The sequence below is a fragment of the Prionailurus bengalensis genome, chromosome C2, assembly GCF_016509475.1.
Source record: "Prionailurus bengalensis isolate Pbe53 chromosome C2, Fcat_Pben_1.1_paternal_pri, whole genome shotgun sequence".
NCBI classification, from domain to species: Eukaryota; Metazoa; Chordata; class Mammalia; order Carnivora; family Felidae; genus Prionailurus; species Prionailurus bengalensis.
In genome coordinates, this window is record NC_057350.1 from 67,133,616 (window position 1) to 67,156,200 (window position 22,585).

Here is a 22,585-nt window from a genome sequence, read left to right on the forward strand (position 1 = left end):
TAGCATGATGGTCACTGTAATAGCTTCAGTATATGATCAGTGTTTATTTAGTCTTATAATTCTATTCCATTCCATATAATATAAATGTTACCTGCTCTGTTCCTAGTCCTAAAGTTGTTACACAAAAAATGAAGGATTCTTTTTCATTGGCTTATTCTACTCCTAAGAATAATTTATTTAGAAGCAGAGGCCTAATTATTATCAACTCATCTGCTTTATCTAACCTAGGGAAAGACAGTTGAATAAAGTAGAACATAAGCTATTCTTACCAGTAATGATCTGTTCAAGTAATGCCTTTCAGTCATTCCACAGAACTTAACTTGGCATTTCAATATTTTTTTTCCATTTTTTCCATGTTTCATCACACACACAAACATAAACATACCTACAGGCCTCATTAACTAGACTAGATCATTAGACTATCAGGAAGAGAAGGTCTAAACATAGAGAAAAGTAGGTTTTAAGAACTAGATGAAAGCAAGGATAGTAAAAATGAATGCTATAATGTTTAAATATTATTTTCTAAGTATATATTTTAATGTTTATTTTTGAGAGAGAAAGTTTGTGAGGGAGGGGCAGAGAGTGAGGGAGACAGAGGATCTGAAGCAGACACTGTTCTAACAGCAGAGAGCCTGATGCAGGGCTCAAACCCACGAACTGTGAGATTATGATCTGAGCTGAAGTTGGACGCTTAACCAACTGAGCCACCCAGGCACCCTGGTATAATTTTTCATATCATATTTAAATAATAAAAGAAAAAAATTATAATAATAGTTAACATTTATTGAGCACTTAGTTTTGGTCAGGCAATGAGAAGAGCAATTTAGAATTATCTCTTTTGATTGTCATCATAACAATACTGTGAAGTAAAAACTATTCTTATTTTTGTAAATCAGATTTAAAAAATTGAGGTTTAGGAAGATTATATAATTTGCCTAAAGTCACATAAATAATAAGTGTAGAGTTGTGATTTAAAATCAGGTCTGTTTAATTTGAGAACTTAAGCTCTAAACCAGGTCAAATTTGCAGTTTTTGTAATTTGTCTCACTACTGCGAAGTCATTTATTACTAGTAGTTCTGACTCTTAATTTCTGCTTCTTTATCTGAAAATAACCTCCAACCACTTAAATACTTGTTTCTTTCAGACTCTCTTGGGTCTTTTCAGACAGATTTGCCTAGTAGCAAAGGCAGACCTGTCTGTAAAATTAGGCAGTTCTATCTACAAAATCTTATTATTGACAAACTCTTCTCCTCTCTTTTCCTTTCCTTTCCTTTCCTTTCCTTTCCTTTCCTTTCCTTTCCTTTCCTTTCCCCTGTTTCTTTCTTGCTTCTTCCTCCCTCCCTCCCTTCCTTCCTTCTTTCTTTCCTCCCTCTTTTTTCCTTTCCTTTTTTTTTTTTTTGATGCCACAAATAATCATTTATTCTGTTTATGATTCTGTGAGTTAGCTGGGCAAGTTTTCTGGTCTGGACCCACAAGCTGACCACAGACACAGACTTGGCTCTCTCCCATGTCTAGGATCAGCTGGTGGGTTGGCTGGCAGCTGTGATCATGTAGAATGATCTAGGATGGCCTCACTCATGTCTGGTGGTTTGTGCTGGCTGTTAGCTGTGATACCTTGGTTTTTCTTGCTGTGGCTGCTCCATCCTCCAGTAGGCCAGCTTGGGCTTGAATTACATGATGATCTTAAGATTCTAAGAACAGCAAAAGATCAATCGCCAGTGCATAGCACTTTTCAAATTGTTGGAAAATGTGTGTTAATGTCCTATTGGTTAAAGAAAATCACACAGTTAAGATGGAGGTGGGTATATAGACTCTACCTGTTGGCTGGAGAGATAGAATTTCTGCCCATTTTGCCATCTATCACAGAACCCCAGGATGGGAAGGAAGCACACTGGGGCTTTTGAAACATTTTAGCCAGGACTTAGAACTCAATTAAACATCAAGACTTAGTATGATGTGACTGAAAATCTAAAATTATTTTTCTGAATAGTTATTTCATTTCCTCAATTCTAATTATTGAATAATTAATTCCTTCCCGAATGGTTTTTGATTGTTTTAAATCAAATATTACATTCAATCAAAAAATCATATATTAAAATGACCCCAAACCTTATCTTCAGTTGGCTTTGGAGATGTCAATTCTATTTTGTTCATCTGTGTCTATTCTTACCCCAGTACCCCATGGTACCCCAGTACCATACTGATTTATTTATTTATAATATGTTATTATAGAACATATGTATTAAGTGGTAGGCCTAGGTTTTCTTATTACACTTTTTAAAAGTGTATATATTTCTTTTTTTTAAAAAGTTTATTTATTTTTGAGAGAGAAAGAGTGCACGTGGGGGAGGGACAGAGAGAAAGGGAGAGAGAGAATCCCACGCAGTCTCCACGCTCAGCATGAGCCTGGCATGGGATTGATCTCATGACCATTTGGGGTTTTTTTGTAGTTCCATATGAATTTTAGGGTTATTTTTCTATTTTTATGAAAATGCCATTGGCATTTTGATGGGGAATTTCCTTGAATATGTTGATTGTTTTTATGGAATGAACATTTAAACGGCATTATTTCTTCCAGTTCGTGGACACAAGATATCTTAGCATTTGTTTGTGCCTTTGATTTCTTTCATCAATGTTTTAAGAAAACTACAAACCAGTATCCCTGGTGGTGGACATAGAGTCAAAAGTCATTAACAAAATAATGGCAAGTTGAACTTAACAGTACATTAAAAGGATTATACACCATGAGCAAGTAAGATTTATCCCTGGGATGCAAGGATGGTCAACATACACAAAATAATAAATGAGATATAAACATTTACAAGATGAAAAATAAAAATTATATGATCATTTCAATAGATGCAAAAAGTATTAGAAAAATTAAGTATCTTTTTGTGATAAAAACTCAAAAATTAGGTATGGAAGAAATGTACCTCAACATAATATAAACCATATGTAATAAGCCAAAGATAATGTTATACTCAGTGGTGAAAAGCTGAAGAAAGCACTCTAAGATTAAAAGAAGACAAGGGTGTCTACTCTTGCCACTTCTAGTCAACATAGTACTGGCAGTCATAGCCAAAGCAGTTAGGCAAGAAAAAGAAATAAAAGGCATCCCAGTTGAAAGGGAGGAGCAAAATTAATTGTTTCTATTTGCAGATGATATGATCTTACACATAGAAAACCCTGAAGACTCTACTAAAAACTGTTAAATAAATTCAGTAAAGTTGCAGAACATAAAAATAAATATCTAAAAATCAGTTGCATTTCTTTACACTAACGAGAAGCTATCCAAAAAATATATTAAAAACACAATTCCAGTTAAAATAACAACAGAAATAATAAAATATTTAGGAATAAATTTAATCAAAGCAGTGAAAGGTCTGCACATTAAAGGGTTCTTGAGGTTTATTTTTCTATAGCTTTATGCTACTAATACCCAAAGAATTGGGGATAATAAGTATTTCAAGTATCTCTCTCTCTCTTTTTTTAAAGTTTAATTCAAATATCTTTAAATATCACCTTGGGGATTAGTGTTTTCCAACATGAAAAATACCTCCAGTAGATAAGGTTGGTCTTTAGCTTCTAGTCTTCTCTTTTTCAACTTTTTCCTTCTATTATACTGACACCTTCTTCCCCTTTAGGAATAAAAGCACTGCTACTCATTACAGTTGTCCCACTGTGAAAAGATATTTAAGTCAATGTATTATTTTATAAAATACCTCTCCCAGCTATTGTCTTTCTCAAGTTTTTGTTTTCTGACTCTTTGTCACTGTTATTAAACTATTTGTTGTCCTTCTGAGAATTGAATTTGGGTCAACAGACTAAAATAATGGAAATTTGGTGAGTATATGGAGCCAAAAAACATTTATATTTCTCCTGACTGTGGAAAGTAGAATTCTTAGAGACAGAATAAATAGCTCACATTTTGCTCCTTCAAGTGGCTTCCTGCTTCTCAGTTATTGCCTTATGGACTTTTGAGGCCTATTACCAACAACAACTTGACATGGAGGTGGCCCTAACAAAGCATAGGGCCAATAACCTGTCATTTTTTTCTTTTGTAATCTCTGCCAATCTTTTCTTTTCTCTCTGAGCATAGACCTTATCTCCCATTCTTTTTTTTTTTGTTTGTTTTTAATGTTTGTTTATTTATTTTGACAGAGAGAGAGAGAGAGAGAGAGAGAGAATGCCTGTGCATGTGAGTTGGGGAGGGGTAGAGAGAGGGAAAGAGAGAATCCCAAGCAGGCTCTGCACTGTCAACCCAGAGCCTGATGGGGAGCTCAATCCCACGAACCATAAGATCATGACCTGAGCTAAAATAGGAGTCTGATGCTTAACCAATTGAGCCACCCAGGCACTCTTCCCATTCTTAATCATAAATTTCTGAGTTCTTGTGTCCATTTTTACTGTATCCTGAACAACTACACTTTTGCCATCATCCATGGTCTCATTTTTTCTTGCCCTATATTTGCAAAATGAACTGTTTTTGCACATTCCAGGAAAATTAATAAATTAATGCTTTTGATCTTTATAAGTACCTTGAATTATAAAGCCATAAGAACTGTAAAGCCTTTTGTTGATCAGTTTTTTCTTAGCCTAACTTTCTAGAATGGCCCTGGGGAGAAGGAGGTAAAAAAGTATTTTACTGGTCTGTAATGTCATTTTTTTTTTCCATACTCTGTGACTCAGAGATGAGAGATAACTACTGCTTCTCCTTTTTTGATACAATCTTACTGTTTTCTAATTGAAGCATGAGGAGGCATAAGGATCACTTGATCTTACTCATACCACTTAGTAAAGTTAGGAGAAGCATTTGGTTACTGGTTATTGTCTTTGTGGCTGCTCTAACTCAGTGACTGATCTTGATTCTACCCTAATTTGAAGCTTTATTATTTCTTATAATCCTTTGAAAGCCACTTCTATCTGGCTCTGGTTTTAAATTCATATCATGCAGTAGAGGCTAAAGCCTGGGATTGTGATGCCTCCCACTTTGGTTTTCTTTTTCAACATTACTTTGGCTATTTGGGGTCTTTTGTGGTTCCATACAAATTTTAGGATTGTTCTAGCTTTGAGAAGAATGCCAGTGTAATTTTGATTGGGATTGCACTGAATGTGTAGATTGATTTGGGTAGTATTGACATTTTAACAATATTTATTCATCCACTCCATGAGCATGGAATGTTTTTCCATTTCTTTGTGTCTTCTTCAATTTCCTTCATAAGCTTTCTATAGTTTTCAGCATACAGATCTTTTACATCTTTGGTTAGGTTTATTCCTAGAGCCTAAATGTCCATCAGCTGATGAATGGATAAAGAAGATGTGGTTTGCATAGACAATGGAATACCACTTGGCAATGAGAAAGAATTAAATCATGCTATTTGCAGTAACGTGGATGGAACTTGAGGGTATTATGCGAATACCCTCAGTCAGAGAGAGACATATCATATGTTTTCACTCATGTGGAACTTGAGAAACTTAACAGAAGACAATGGGGGAAAGGAAGGGGAAAAATAGTTACAATCAGAGATGGGAGGAAGCAAAAAATAAGAGACTCTTAAATACAGAGAACAAACTGAGGATTGATAGGGGGGTGGGGGAGAGGGGAAAATGGGTGATGGGCATTGAGGAAGGCACTTGCTGGGATGAGCACTGGGTATTGTGTGTAAGCAATGAATCTCAGGAATCTACCCCCAAAACCAAGAGCACACAGTATACACTGTATGTTAGCCAATTTGACAATAAATTATATTTTATAAATAAATTTTAAAAATTCATATCGTGAAAATCGGGAGGTTATATTCTTTCATCTTGAGAGAAGATTAGAGTACTGAAAGGTTACATAGCTCTCACTTCCAAAGCTATCAAACTGTGTATTCACTAGTTTGGTGACCTTAGACAAGTTGATTAAATTTACTAAGGCTTAACTGCATCTGTAATGACTCCACCTATCTCATGGGGGTATAGAAATAAATGAATATTAAATGAAATAATCCACGTAAAGTATTTTTCATTGTACCTTGTACATAGTGAAAAAATGGTGGTGACAGCAGCCTTGGGGACAATGATTATATGTCTATAGTCTTCATTTTTTGTTTCAATGTAGCAAGAGGAAAACTGTCATTTTCCAGTTCTTCACAACTGACAGTAAATAGACTGTGAAAGACATTGCAAAATGCTGTTCTGCAAGTAGATTGTAAATTTAGATCTTATTTTATTTGTAATGGAGGTTCAAAATGTCCACCCTCCCTATTACTGGAGATTTAAGAAGTTGGCATCTGAAGAAGAGAGGTGGCCCTCAAATACTTAAAGGCTATTTATACTTATAGAAATAACAATAGTACCAGATATCTCAGTGGACTGTTTGACATGCAAGTATGTAGCTCACAAGGGAATCAAACTAAATAAACACTGAATCATCTTTAATAGTCTAACACCATAACTAGTTAGATAATTAGTCCTTTTGAATCAGGGAACATAACGCTATTATTTGTTTCTTTTAAGGAATATATTCTTAGTGAGAAATGCAGAACTACCTGTCATGTGTTTTTAGGTCTTCCATGGTTTCTAATGCAAGTATTTATATTAGGAGTATAATGGAATTGAAAAGGACCTTGACATAATTTAGTTCATTCTCTTTATTTTGTAGATGAAGAAATTGAGAGCTTAAGTAATATGTCCAGGTTAGATGGTGACAGAGCTGAGACCTGAACTAGCTCTCCTGATTCCTAGCACAGTATTCATTATTCTGTGTCATGCTGCTATAATTTTGCTTCACAAGATTTTTCTTTTCATTTAAAAGTGATTTTTATTTTGGAATGCCTGCTGGCTCAATCAGTGCTGCATGTGACCCTTGATCTCGGGGTTGTAAGTTTGAGCCCCATGTTGGGTGTAGAGAGATTAATTAAAATCTTAAAATGTGATTTTTATTTTGCTCCATGGCCAAATTATTTTTCTGTGACTACTAATTTTAATATTTGTTTTATATCAGTGAGAAAAGATCTTTATATTCACAGAAATTTGTTATATGTATAGACATATAAAATAGATACAATAAAGAATGTACATATTTCTTTCAAGCATGATACAGAATTAATGTGCAATGTATTGAGATGATAAATAAATTAGGAATAGAGGCTAGTGTAGCCAGAAAGAAAATAAATGTTTCCGATAGGTAGACAGGTTTAAGTAGAAGTACTGAGATAGTAAGAAAGATGGAATGGAAGTGATGACAAGGAAAGATACTTTGAGTGAACAAAGAAAATGGCAAATTGGAGTTCTGAAAGAGGTCTAGAAGTGTATGATGATGAGGCTGTGTTCATTTGAGGCTGATGATATTAATTGGTGGTGGTCAGATGAGTTGAGATTGAAGGAAGAATGATGTACTCAAGTTGTATGTTAGATTGAAGCAAGGATATTAAAGACATAAGGCTGTTAATAGGGTTCTGAGTAGAGAGAAAAATGTATTAGCCAGATGATAAAATCACCTAAGAAGATAAAATTGAGTCCTAGGGATGGAAAGAAAAAAAAAAAAACAACAGTTGAAGAACTCTGAAGAGAACAATCTGGCCACATTAAAGACTGTTCTATCCTTTAGTTCTGTGTCCTTACTGAATAATAAAGATGATAGAATTGGATACCCTTTGGGGTATACCCATGTTTGGTGCATGTTATTAGTGTGCTAGTATTCATATTACTTTTGTCAGTACATATTTGTGTATATATCTCTATACTTTTCACTAGTGAGAATTGGAGCTGTTCATAGATTATATGGTGTATTTTTTGAGGGTCTATTTTAACATACCTACATGACAGTATGAGAGAAGGTGATAGTATGAGGATAATGAGATAATATTAGAGAAAGTAAATGCATTTAATTTGAACTTGATTTCCTCATATTTTGAAAGGACACTTTTCTGTGAAGTTTAAGAACCACAAACTTATAAGCTGTTTATAGTTAAGCTCAGTGTATAAAGCATATTTATATGCATTATCTCAACTATCAACATGCATTGATAAGATTAACAATCAGACTATAGAATCAAAGTTACTATATGTATTAAACTGTTGCAATAAAAGTCAGTAGTTTTTTGAATGCCTATAAGTCTCTTAAGCTTGAAACAACAATCTCTGAATTCAAGTGGTTTGTTATATAATATGATAGGAAGAAACACAATTAGGTGGTAAAGAATAACATACTTTTACATTAGACTTAGTGATCCCCTAGTATCTATAACATATTAACTAAATAATTGTATGCATTAAAGATATTATCCAAATGTGGGTACTTGTTCTGTTCTAATGCCTTAGCATTATATAACTCGGTTGCATATAGTTACAATAATCACTAAGGTGCTCAGAGGGAAAAGGGTGAGAATGATAGCTTTTGAACTTAAAAATAAATTTCAAATGTGCTTTCATTACTATTAAAGTTGAGAGAGTTCATTATTCTAGATAAGCATTCTATTTCAATATTTACAAAATATTTGGTAATATTCATCTTTATTTAAAAATATAAGACAATAGGTTTTGAGGGGAATACTCCTTATATGCATAAATCATATTCATTAACTTAAAAATACCTAAATAATCATAGCACTTAACTAGCTAAGTGAAGGGGACAAATTAAAGGCAGGGTTCCTGCTCATGAAGGAGCTCAGGACTTACTTGGGGAAACCAAAGGGTAAAAATCTTTCTTCAGTAATTTTTAAGAAGTGTTAAACTGTGGTGTTGGCTTAGTATTTTAGAAAGCATTTCATGTAGGAGTAAGGCCTTGACCTGGGATTTGAGAGATAAGTAGATGAATATTTTATTTTTGAAAAATGATAATAATTAGGGCATTTGTTTATCACTTTGTATAGTTTTTCCACTATTAGGTTTTTGTAGATACTTTGAAAAGAGATGCTTTTAGTAGCTTGAATCATAGAACAATGGTGAAAAAGTTTTTGAGGTATATAAACAAATAATTGCTTCTTGAATACTAAATTCTCATGGGATTTTGTTGTCAAAGCTACAACACAGACTAATTACATCAGCTCTGTATATCTAATGGAATTCTAACAGTTGTGCTCTAACTTCTGTGGTATTAAATAAACCTTGATATATATGAATATAATCCTGCTACTGATAAGATTAAATTCAGTCTAGTGAAAAATATTTTGAATAACCATTTTATATATTAGGAAAGATATTAACCAATGCTGTTGAATAAAACATTTGTTTTTAGACTTTTAACATATTTGACAAACTCAAATTAACAACTAAAGATATAAATGGTGATTTCCCCCTAATTTTACTGATAATTGGTCATTGCTAATAGAAGTTACTGATTATTGTTTATTTACCTTGTGTCTAGAAAACTTAACACATTTTATTTCGTACCATATTTTATTTCTAAAATATTTTAGTAACTCTTTTTTTCTTAAATTTCCTGTATTTATGTGCATCATTTCAGTTTCCTTTCTTACTGAATTAGCTTACGTCAATAAAACAAAGCTGAATAATAATGGACAAAATGGACATTTGTGTCTTCTCCCTGATTTTAATAGGAATGACTATAGCTTTTTGCTGTTTAGTATCGTGTTTGTTGTTATTTTCATTACTCTTAATATTTATCATCTTTAAGTAATTTTCTTCTAATCCTGTTTTACATAAGATGTTTACTTGGATTGACTTTTGAATTTTCTCAAATGCCTTCCCAGAATTTATTGATATAATCATGAGGTTTTATCTTTTAATTTGTTGAGTTAATGAATGTCAATACATATCATGATATTGAGCTGTTTTTTTTGTGGATTTAAATGAGATTAAGCAGTCAAATTCTAAATCTAACAGAGACATACTTTAAAATTTTATTTTCTCTTCCATGCATATGAGAGAAAAGAAAACATACCAATGATCCTCTTCTGGCTTTGTAAAAAACACTCACATGTATTTATATTTTTCTGAAAATGCTATGCCAACTTAAATATCATATCAGGGCAACACATTATTAAGTAAAACAACCAGTCAGAATTACATATACTCCTTAGAAACTCAAGACTATATTCACAAGAGATAGCAGCAATCTATAGAGTACAGACTCCTTTTTAGAACTAACATTTGCAAAGACATTTATATGCTGAAGAATATTATTTGCTTTTCTATATCTGTATGTTGCCAAGGCTTATTTTGTGAGCAGTTAGAAGTGCCTGTAGTTTCAAGACTAAGCCCTGAAAAGTTGAAAATCTAAGTTAAGGAAAGGCAAAGGATGAAATTTATTAGTAACAAATGGAATATGAGGTATATATATTACATATAATATATATATTCAGCACCTATACTTACATTTCTAGAATAAACTTTATTTAGTCATGGCTTTTCATTGTCAGAATATTTTACTGGTTTTAACCTACTAGTATTTTATTTAGTATTTTGCACCTATATTCATAAGTATTTACTTTAAAATGTTTAAAACAATCTGCAATTATATATATTGTGCAATATGATGAGTTTCCTGTGAATCACTATCACAATAAAAATAGAGAACATTTTCATTACTTGTGGTTCTTCATAGCATCCTTTTTCCTCTTTCTGCCTCTGGATCCTGGCAACAGCTGATTTGATTTTTTTGTTACTTGGAATTTTCAAATTTTATATAAATAGTCCCTCCTTTTCTTTCTCTTTCCCTCTCTGTTACTCACGCTCCCTCTTTCCCTCCCTCCTTCACTCACTCTCCTTCCTCAGGTATATATACCTGATATGTTTAGGTATATACCTGATGTGTTCAACATATTGAAAGATGATTTGAGCAATTGGGGAAAGGGTTTGGGGATGAATTAGTGACCAGAATGTAAAAACTAAATAAATGAAACTTAAAAAAGAAGGTAACCTTAGAGAACAAAAACATCTGTGAGGCAAAATAAGAGATTAATATCAATAAGGTGTTAACACTGATGGTTTTGATTTATTGGAAGTTTGGGTATATGGCAAGGATACTTGTATGTGTAATGAGGGGATGGGTGAAAAAGAGAAAATTGTTTTTCCTGAAAAGTCAGTAAGTAGCAATATAAAAATGTTCTTTTGAGACACATTAGGAAAAATACCAAAATAAATAGCAGAAATAGTGACAAGTGGTTCCCTCTGGGAAGTAGGAAATAAGAGAGGTAAGGAGACAAATTATTTATAATTTTCAGAAATCCTTTAGATTTGTCTGATTTGTTAAACTGGGTGCATGATTGAGTGTTATAAAAATAAAACTAAAATAATAAAAGAAAAAAGGATATAAAATTTCAGAATATTAATAAGTAAGCATTCCATTTCTATTATGTCAACTTCCAAATATCTTATAAAATGGAGGTGTATTAATGCCTTATTCTTCTTTAATTTTAATATCAACTGCCTTTAGATCTTTGAACGCGATAGTTTTCTCATTCTTTCAAGAAATTTAAAAGTCTTACTGAGAACTGGTACCAATACCTCAGTTGCCAATGGCATTCCCAGGAACAGGTACTTTACCATTTAGAGCAATTTTACCTTTTTATCACATTATAATGGGATTTCATAGGAACATGTTAAATTTGTTACCATTATGCTACTCGATGGTGTCATATGCCTATCATAGTCCTCTTACTTAGTCTTTTCCTTCATCCAAGTTGGCAGGAAATTATTAAGCAATACTTTCAGTGGTCCACGGTGACATCAAATTTACTTGATAAAGTTTCAACCAAATATTGAAATTGAGGGAATTTTACCACTGGTGAGAGTTGCTCCACTGTTACAATAGTAGTTTGGCTTTTGCTTACCAAAATATATTGTGTCCATGTGAAAGTCCTTTTTTGTAGGAGAGTAACAAGATTTCTTATCTCAAATTATTTAAACTTATTGAACAAATTCTGAGACTGCAGTTAATTTCCAATTTCTGGATTCAAAATCAGGAATGATTTACCTTACTATACCTCTTCTCCAGAGTGTAACATTTATAGACCAAACCAGTCAAATGTACTTAATCAAAATAAACATGTATTATATAATCATAAATCTTTATAAGCAAATTTTTTATCCAAAAGAATTTTTATATAACAAATTTGCACAATTGTAGTATTCTATCTTTTGTAAGCTATGTTATTTTTTCTAGCAAGTTTCTTATACTATCTGAAAGTAGAGTGTTCCTATGAAATCTTTCATAAACCTAAATGACATAAAGCAAAGAAGCAACTACTATTAATTTATGTGGAAAAGTTTTTGAGCATTCCCAGACCCAAAATACAACCTCTCCTAGACTTTTCTAATACCTTAGGACACATCTTGGTAACAGATTCACAAAATAAATTGAGATAAAGCACATATGCTCACAGACACAGTTTAAAGCTATGGCAGCTTGATGCTGAGATGCTGAGTGTAGTTCCCAGAGAAGGTGCTTGGTGGTGCCACTCTTGATGCTTGAGGCATGTGCTGCCTCTGTAATGGCCAGCTACAAAACAATCACCAACTCTATTTTCACTTGTTGCCTTTTTTTGTAAAACCAAAATCCTTTTTACATTTCTTTTGCTTGGTAAAAACAGGTACTAATGTAGGTCTTTTATAAAAGTAAAGTGGCACACATCAACTTTCAAAAGTATGGGACACCTGTATCTGGGAATTTCTAACAGTCACATTTGTGTCATTAGATGAAATCTGGTACATGATTCTAGGAGTTCTGTGCTCAGATTATGGAAATGATAGCTTTGGCCTATCAGTAGTATATGGAAATGATACATATAGGGATGAATCACCAATATGGTAGTGAGCTGGAGTCCTTTTAGTGCAGAATCAAAAGCCATTTAATTTCTTTCATTTTTCACACTAATGACCAATACTAGGCAACATTCCTCATAAATTAACTTGGTGGTCTAATAAATATTTACTTGCTTTTAGGAATGGTTGTGGTTTTTAGGATGCCAGTTAGGATGTAGGCCATAACAATTGTGGCTTACACGATACAAAATTTGTCTTTCATAAAATCTGTCCAAGTTTAAGCAACCCAGGACTGATTCAATGGCTTTATGTTATCTAGAGCCTAACAAGCCTCTTTGCTTTTATGAGAGACCTTTCTATCTTGTTACTCTGCTATCCTTAACCTATGGCTTCTACCTCATGTTCTAAGATGGTTGATCCAAAACCTGCCATTGAGTACATTTTCCAATCAGGAGGAAGGTGAGAAAAAAAATAGTAGTATTTGCCTTACTTTTAAGGCTTCATATCACTTCTGTCATTCCTTTGTTCAGATTCTAATCTAGCCTGCTGTGGGGGCTCGGAATATAGTGTGAATTGGATTGCTATGTGCTGGGCTCAAAATTTTATTACTATAGAAAAAGGGGAAAAGAAGATATTAAGGAGCAACAGGCAGTCTCTGTCACAGGAGGTTTTAAGGCTGTTTTGAAATATTATAGTAGTATTAAGCTTAGTCCATCAGGCCAAATGTGAATTCTACTTTGTTTCATACTGCTCTCAGTTCCACAATGGTCCTTCTGTGTTCTCATTTATATACTGAGGAAATTGAAATTCAAACTAAACTAAAGCTAAAGCTAAGATGTTATGCTTATATTCTGCCAATGGGAGGCACTTAGACTGGATTAAAAGATACAAAGAAAGTAAAAGTCATTTGCTTCTGGTAATAACTCTTGCACTGTCAGCAGTGAATACAGGTTTCTTTCATCTCAAAGGTGGTAGCAGCTTTCTTAACTTAGGGTAATATGACCAATCTTTCCACGTATTCATAACCAGTTCTCTCTATTATATCTTTCTTTGCTTCAAGTATCTTTTGCTTCAAGAGCTATTGATATAGTTGGCTACCTCACCTCATCCCTTGTAGTAATTTCAAGGGTGAGTGCTATGAAATGAATTGTGTCCCCCTAAAATTCATATTTTGAAACTCTAGCCCCCAGTGTGATGGTATTTGGAGAGGGGGCCTTTGGGAGTTAATTAGGGTTAGATGACACCATAAGGGTGAAGCCTTCATGATGGGATTAGTGGTTTTTTTTAAGAATAGAGACTTCCTCCCCGCATCATATGAAGATTCAGTGAGAAGGTGGCCATCTGCAAGCTAGGAAGGAACTGAATACCTGGTAACTTGATCTTGACTTCCAGCTCCCAGAACTGTGAGAAATAAATATCTTGCTTAAGCCACCAGTTTATGTTATTTTGTTATAGCAGCCTGAACAGACTAATACAGAGAGTGAAAAAAAGAAAACAAACAAAATAACATTAAGAAAAATTCATTTGTTGTGATGAGCACGGGGTGTTATATGTAAGTGATGAATCACTAAATTCTACTTCTGAAACTGATACTACACTATATGTTAACTAACTTGAATTTAAATAAAATCTTGCAAGAAAAAACAAAGAAAAATTATGTATTTAAAAACCTCATTTTCTTATTGATCAGCTTTACTGCCATCTTATTTCACCAACTGAGCATAAACTATAGTATTTCAACAATCCTACCTGGCACTAAAATTGAGAATTTTTTACCTTGACATGTTTGTTCTAGACTCTGTTCTACATTTTTCTCTTGCTTCATTTATTTTTACTGAATTTATGTCATTCTATTGATAGCCTTCATTCTTTTGAAATCAACCACATACTCCACAGATTTTTCTATTCTGTACATTCCATTAAATGGAATCATATAATATATGACTGGCTTCTTTCATTTAGCATAACGTTTTCAAGGTACATCCTGTGTTGCATGTATGTGTACTTCATTCTTTTTTTATTAATGAGTAATATTCCATTGTATGGACATACTGCATTTCATTTATCCATTCATCAGTTGATGGATATTTGAGTTGTTTGTACTTTTTGGCTATTCTGAATAATGCTGCTGTGAACATTTGTATTGAAGTTTTGGTGCATTTATTTTTCATTGCTCTTAGTTATATACCCAGGAGCAGAATCATTGGGTCATAGGTAACTCTATATTTCACACTTTGAGGACCTGCCAAGCTATTTTCCAAAGATTTTATACATGGTTTTATATTCCCACCAGCAAAGTATTAGACCTCCAATTTCTCCAACATCTTTATCAGCATGTGATGGCATCTATCTTTTTTATTATAGTCATCCTAGTGGCTATACAATTGTATCCCGTTGTGGATGTGATTTACTAATGCTGTTGAACATGTCATCATGTGCTTATTGCTCATTTGTATATATTCTTTGGATAAGTGACTATTAAGATCCTTTGCCCATTTTTATTATTGAGTTGTGAGAGTCATTTATATACTCTGGATATAAATTCCTTATCAGATATATGACTTGTATGACTTGCAAATATTTTCTCCCATTCTGTGGGGTGTCTTTTTACTTTCTTGATAGTATCCTTTACAGCATAACAGTTTTTAGTTCTCACAAAGTTCAGTTTATCTTTTTAATTTTGTTGCTTGTGCTTTTAATGTCAGATTTAATTGCCTAATCCCAGTTCACTAAGATTTAAGCATACGTTTTCTTCTTCTAAGATCTTTATAGTTTTGGCTCTTGCATTTAGGTCTGTAATCTATTTTGAGTTAATATTGGAATAAAGTAAGTAAAGGGTTCAACTTAATTCTTTTACATGTGGGTATCAGTTGTTGCAGCACCATTTGTTGAAGGACTCTTCTTTCATTCATTGTTGAATTGTCTTGGAACCCTGATTAAAAATAAATTGACTAAAAATGTGAGGAGTTGTTTATGGAATCTCAGTTCTGTTCCACTGATCTGTCTGTCCTTATGCTAGTATCTCATTGCTCAATTACTGTAGATTTGTGTAAGTTTTGAAAACAGAAAATGTGAATCCTCCAACTTTCTTCTTCAAGATCTTTTTGGTATTCTGGATCATTGAATATCCATAGGAATCTTAGGATCAATTTGTTGAACTTTGCAAAAAATGTCAGATGGGATTTTGATAGGGATGGCATTGACTCTGGAGATGAATTTGGGGAGTATTGTCACTTTATCAATATTAAGTCTTTTAATCCATGATATGGGATGGCTTTCCTTTTATTTGTCTTTAATTTTTTTCAACAATGTTTTGTAGTTATAGCATGTAAGTTTTGCACTTCTCTTCATTTTATTCCTGAGTATTTTATTCATTTGGATGCTATTATAAATGAAATTGTTTTCTTAATTTCATTTTTGGATAGTACATTACTAGTATATAGAAATATTATATTTGTACAACTAATTTTGAAAACTTACTGAACTCCTTTATTCTAATAATTTTTCATGGGCAGCTTTAACAAAATTGGCTCTGAACCCAGGGCCAAGGCTAGCAGGGTTGGAGTGGGCAAATCCCCAGGAGAACTCATGGGCACGGCATACTGCTAGCAGGTTAGTTAGCAAGGGTCTATGCAGCCTTTCCTCTGGCAGATGACCCTGTGTTTATGCTGGGGTGGGGGCGGGGGATGATGGGGGGAGGAAAATGATGCCTGCCAGCTCCCTCATTTTCAGAGAAGTAATCTAACACACTCTGAGATCAGCATGAACAGATCTGTTTTCTGTTTGCCCCTTGTGTTGTGTTAATTGCCATTTTTATGTTGCTTCTTTGCCTCTTCTAAGGGCAGCAACCCAGCTATCACTTGCCCTCCTGGCTAGCCCAGTGCTGAGTCAGCTGACTTTTAAAGCTCCAGGCTCCAGGGGAATTCATCCCCTGTGATTTTCAAAGCCAAACATTATGAGGATTAGTACCCGCCCCCTACTGTGGTGCTCCCTGGTGCTAGGGCCCATTTCTCTTCCCTGAGTGCACAGCTCCTGCCCTCCTGCAGGCAGCCTCCTTCTGCCTTTCTGTCCTTGCTAACCATTCAGAGATGCAGCTTCTTTTCTATTTTTAGTTGTAGAATTTGTTCTGACTTTATTCAGATCATAAGGGTTTATTTACTTGGATGTGGATGATATCTAGGTGTAAACATGAGATGGTGTGAGCTCAAGGTCTTCCTACTCTACTATCTTCCCAAGCTCCTTCTAGAATCCCCTTTCCCTGACCTATGTGGGTCCTCTATTTCTTTGAAAAGTTATATTTCATGTTGAAATTAATTCCTGTATATTATTGGATATCCTTATGTTAGTTTTATCATCTTTATGATATTATAAACTCTATATATTTTTTTCCATTGTGTGACTATGAAAGCTTTCAAACATACAGAGGAATTGAAAAAGTTATATTGTGAACATTCATGTATACACACACCTAACATACATTCTCACCACCTAGATTTGACAGTTACCATTTTGCTATATTTGCTTTATCATATATGTCTATCCATCTGTCTAACCATATTACTTCTTTGGATGCCTTTCGAATTAAATTGCAGGTGTCAGTACACTTTACCTCTTAAAACCTCAGTGTGCATATCATTAACTAGAGTTAAATATTTGTTAATAATACTTTTTTCTTTTTTTGACATTCAGTTTACATACAGAAAAATCATAAACTTTATTGTACAATTTGATGAGTTTTGACCAATGTATACACTTGTGTAATCCAAACTTCTATCAAAATATAGAATATTACCTTGACTCAATAAAGTTCCCTCATACCCTCATCCAGTGAGTTCTTCTCAAGTCAATCACTGCTCTGATTTTTTTAACCATAGATTAGTTTTGCTTGTTCAAATTTTAATATAAATATAATCATACTATATGCACTGTTTTGTGTATTGCTGCTTTTATTTAGCATAATGTTTTTGAGAATCATCCATGTTGTTGCATCTGTTACTAGTTTTTATCTTTTACTGTTGAGTAGTAGTTTATTGTAGGAGTATACCACATTTTTGTTTTTTGATTCTCTTGTTGGACACTAGCACTTTTTCCAGGTTGTTATGTATAAAGCTATTAGGGGCATACTTACACAAATTATGTGGCCATATGCTCTTATTTTCTTGGATACATAAATAGGAGTGAAATATAGGTCATAGGACAGATAGTGCTTGTGTCATTTTACACTCCTACCAACATATGGTAATTTTTTTAATTAAAATACTTATTTTAGTCATTATGGTAGTTGGATAGTGGTATCTTGTGATTTTAATTTTTATTTTCCTGGTGATTATTTTTACTATCTGCTCTCTTTCAGACAGTTCGGCATGGTTTTCCTTATCAGCCCACAGCATTAGCCTTTGATCCAGTTCAGAAAATCTTGGCTATTGGGACAAGAACAGGTGCTATACGAATGTATCCTTAACTTTTGGTTCAGTATTTGTTGTATTAATACCAATTACTTTTCCTTAAATATTCAGGTAAGTGAAATATGACCAAATAAAGTTGATTTATTTTGAAATGAATAATGATTGTGAAAACCCACAATGTCCAGTTTATTGGCATATTTTTAATGTCTGTGAGAGAACTATTAATGTCCTATCTTGAATTCTTGATATTGGCAATATTTGTTTTCCCCCCTCTCTCTTTTTGATCAGTTGTATTGATTTTCACAAGAAACAATTTTTGGCTGCAGAGCTTTCTTATATTGTTTTCCTAACGTGAGTTTTATTGATTCCTGCTTATATCTTTTTATTTTTTTCTTCTGCTTTGAGTTAATTTGATCTTTTTTTTTCTATTTTTTTAAGGTGGAAACTGAAGTTATTGATTTGAGAACTTCTTTTCTAATACATGTCTGTAATGCTATAAATTTCCTCTCAAATTATGCTTTAGTGTCATTCCATTTTAATTTAATTTTTTATTTTGATACTTAGGTTGTTGCTTCCATGAGATACAGATTTAATTGTAGTTGCAGGAAATAATACATAAAAACCCCATGTACTCTTCATTCAATTTCCCCCAAAAGTAATGTCCTACAAAATTATGGTGTAATATCACAACCAAGATACTGACATTGATATTCTCAAAGTACAGAGTGTTTCAGTTACCACCAAGATTCCTCACATTCCCCCCTTATAACCACATCCTCTCCTTCCAATTCTCCCACCCCATCCCTGATTTCTATCACTAATTTGTTTTTCACTTTAGTAATTTGGCCATGTTAGGAATGTTATATAAATGAAATCATACAGTATGTAACCTTTTGGGATTTGCTTTTTTCTTCTCTGAAGATTCATCCAAGTTGTTGTAAGTATCAGTATTTTTTTTAATTGTTGGGCAATATTCCATGGTATGGAAGTACCACAGTGTGTTTAGCCATTCACTTATTGAAGGACATCTGGGTTTCCAGTTGGTGGCTATTATGATTAAAGCAGTTATAAACATTTATATACGTGTTTTTCTGTGAACATGTTTTCATTTCTCTGCCCAAAAGTGCAGTTAGAGGGACTCTATGGTAGTTCAAAATTTAGTTTTATAAGAATATCCCAAACTGTTTCCCAGAGGGGTTGTAACATTTTACATTCTGTATCTTCACATCATTATTAGCGCATCTTGTTCTTTTTTTTTTAAGCCATTCTGATAATTTTGTAGTGATATCTCATTGTGGTATTCTTATGTATTCTAGATACTACTCTTTTGTCAAATTATTTCTTCTAGTCTATAGCTTGACATTTGACCCTCTTTACAGGATTTTTCAGAGTCCAGTTTATCATTTTTTCTTTATTGATTGTGCTTTTGGTATCACTCCTTAGAACTCTTTGCCTAACCCTGGATCTTAATTTTTAAATTTTTTTTTCTAAAAATTATATAGTTATACATTTTGTATTTAAGTACAGTTCTATTTTGAGTTAAATTTTTATTTGTATTGTCTTTGGTTCTGATATTGGGGTATTATTAGCTTCATAAAGTGAACTGAGAAGTGTTTCTTCTTCTGTTTTCTGGGAGAGATTGAGTAAAATTGGGGTTAATTCTTTAAATGTTTGGTATTATTCTCTAGTGAAAATACCTAGGCTTGGAGATTATTTTGAGAGATTTTGTGTTACAAATTCAATGTATTTAGTAGTTATAGGACTCTTTTGGTTTTCTATTTATCTTAGTTGAATGTTGGTTATGTGTAGTCAGTCTTACTAGTAGTTTTTAAATTGTATTGATTTCTTTTTTGAGGAACTAGCTGTTTGGTTTCCTCCATTTTCTTTGTTTTCAATTTTTTCTGGCTTATTATTTTTATTATTTAATAAATCATCATTATTATTTCTTCCTTCACTTTTCTTTGAGCTTACTTTGCTCCTTTTTTCTAGTTTCTTGAAGTCAGAACTTAGATTATTGATTTGATATTCTTCCTCTTTTCTAAGGTATGCATTTAGTGTAATTCTCAGCACTGCTTTAACTGAATCCTGCAAATTTTGATATGTGTGTTTTCATTTTAATTGAATTATATGTAGTTTTAAAAATTGTCTCTGAGGGGTGCCTGGGTGGCTCAGTCGGTTAAAGTGTCCAACTCTTGATTTCAGCTCAGGTCATGATCTCATGGTTTTGTGGATTTGAGCCCTGCTTTGGGCTCTGTGCACTGACCATGTGGAGCCTCCTTGGGATTCTACCTCTCTCTCCAACCTTCCCTAGCTTGTGCTTTCTTTGTCTCTCTTAAAATAAATAAACTTAAAAAAAATTGCCTTTGACATATCTTGAGACCATGAATTACTTAGAAGTGTTTTAATTAATTGGGAAGTGTTTGGAAATTTTGTCTTTCTGTTATTGATTTGATTCCACTGTGGTAAACACACACACACACACACACACACACACACACACACACACACATACACATATAGTATAATTTCAGTTCTTTTAAGTTTGCTAAGGTTTGTTTTATGGTCTTGGATATGGTCTTTCTTGGGGCATGCTCTATGGACTCTGGAAAAACATGTGCATTCTTGTTGAGTGAAATGTTCTATATTTGTCAACTAGATATTGTTGGTTGAAAAAAAAAGATATTGTTGGTTGATTGTGTTGTTGAGTTCTATATCCTTGCTTATTTTCTGTTTGATGATTCTATCAAATCCCAAGAGAAGAGTGTATTAAGATCTCCAACTATAATTTTGGATAAATTTATCTCCTTTTCCAGTTCTATTAGGTTTTGCTTTCTGTATTTTTGAGGCTCTTTGGTTTGGTATGCACACATTTAGAATTCTGGTCTTCTACCTGGATTGATTTTTTTATCATTATGTAATGTCTTTATTGGTCTCCAATAATTTTCTTTGCTCTGAAATTTACTTTGTCTCATATTAATATGGTCACTCCTGCTTTTTAAAAAAATCTAATATTTGCATATTCTATTTCCATCCTTTTGTTTTGAACTTAAATATGTCATTGTACTTTAAGTAGTTTATTTGTAGATAGCATATTGTTAGGTCATTTTCTTTTTTCCTTTAATTGAGCTATAATTGACATTAGTTTTAGGTGTGCAAAATATTGATTCAATATTTATATATCTTGTCAAATGATCTCTACAATAAGTCTAGTTGATATGAATCACCACACACAGTTGCAAAAATGTTTTTCTTGTGATAACTTTAAAAATTTCTCTTAGTAACTTTCAAATACACAATTTATTAACTATAGTCACAATGATGTACACTATATTCCCTAGGTCTTACTTATTTTATAAGTGGAAATTTGACCTTTGACAACCTTCACTGATTCCACCCAACTCCTACAACCCAACCCCTACCTCCAATAACTGCCAGTCTTTTCTCCGTATCTGAGAGTTTGGTGTTTTTTGTTTTTTGTTGTTTTCTTTTGTTTTGTTTGTATTTAAGGGATATCATACAGTACTTGTCTGAAATATTACTCAGTGTACTGCCTTTCATGTCAATTCATGTTACTGCAAACGGCAAGATTTCTTTCTTTTTTATGGCTGAATGATATTCCAGAGTGTGTATGTTTGTGTATGTATTTTCTTTTAATCTATTCATCCATAGCAGACACTTAGGTTGCTTCCACATCTTCTTTATTATAAATATTCCTGCAATGAACATGGAGTGCATACATCTTTCAAGTTAGTGTTTTGTTTCCTTTGGATAAATACCCAGGAGTGGAATTTCTGGACCATATGGAAATTCTATTTTTAATTCTTGGAAGAACTCCATACTGTTTTCCATAGTGGCTGTGCTAATATACAGGCCCACCAACAGTGTACAAGGGCCCCCTTTTCTCCACATCCTCACTAACACTTGTTATTTCTTGTCTTTTTGGTAATAGCTATTCTGATAGGTGTAAGATGATATCTCATTGTGGTTCTGATTTACATTTATTTGATAATTAGTGATGTACCAGTTAGCCATCTATAGATCTTCTTTTGAAAATATCTATTCAGATCCCCTGATTCCATTTTTTAATCTAATGTGTTTTTGTTTGTTTATTTTACTATTGAGTTGTATGAGTTCTTTATATATTTTGGATATTGATATGTGATTTGTAGATATTTACTCCCATTTGGTAGATAGCTTTTTATTTTGTTGATGGTTTCCTTTGTTGAACAGAAGCTTTTTAGTTTGATGTAGTCCTACTTGTTTAGTTTTGCTTTGGTATCATATCCAAAAAATCATTGCCAAGAATGATGTCCAGGAGCTTACTGCCTTTGATTTCTTCTAAGACTTTTATAGTTTCAGGTCTTATATTCAACTCTAACCATTTTGAGTTAATTTTTGTGTATACTCTAAGATAGTGGTCCAGTTTTATTCTTTTGCCTATGGCTATCCAGTTTTCCCAGCACCATTT

The 22,585-nt window shown here is 33.2% G+C and overlaps 1 protein-coding gene across 5 annotated transcripts in view; it reads left to right on the plus strand.

The window, feature by feature from the left end:
• STXBP5L (syntaxin binding protein 5L) overlaps positions 1-22,585 on the plus strand; it is a 399,447-nt gene that overhangs the window by 42,604 nt on the left and 334,258 nt on the right. For all 5 annotated transcript variants that reach the window (XM_043594274.1, XM_043594278.1, XM_043594276.1 and 2 more), the window contains exon 3: positions 18,066-18,163. In XM_043594274.1, coding sequence (XP_043450209.1) covers positions 18,066-18,163 — 98 coding nt within the window. The remainder of the gene's footprint in view (positions 1-18,065; positions 18,164-22,585) is intronic.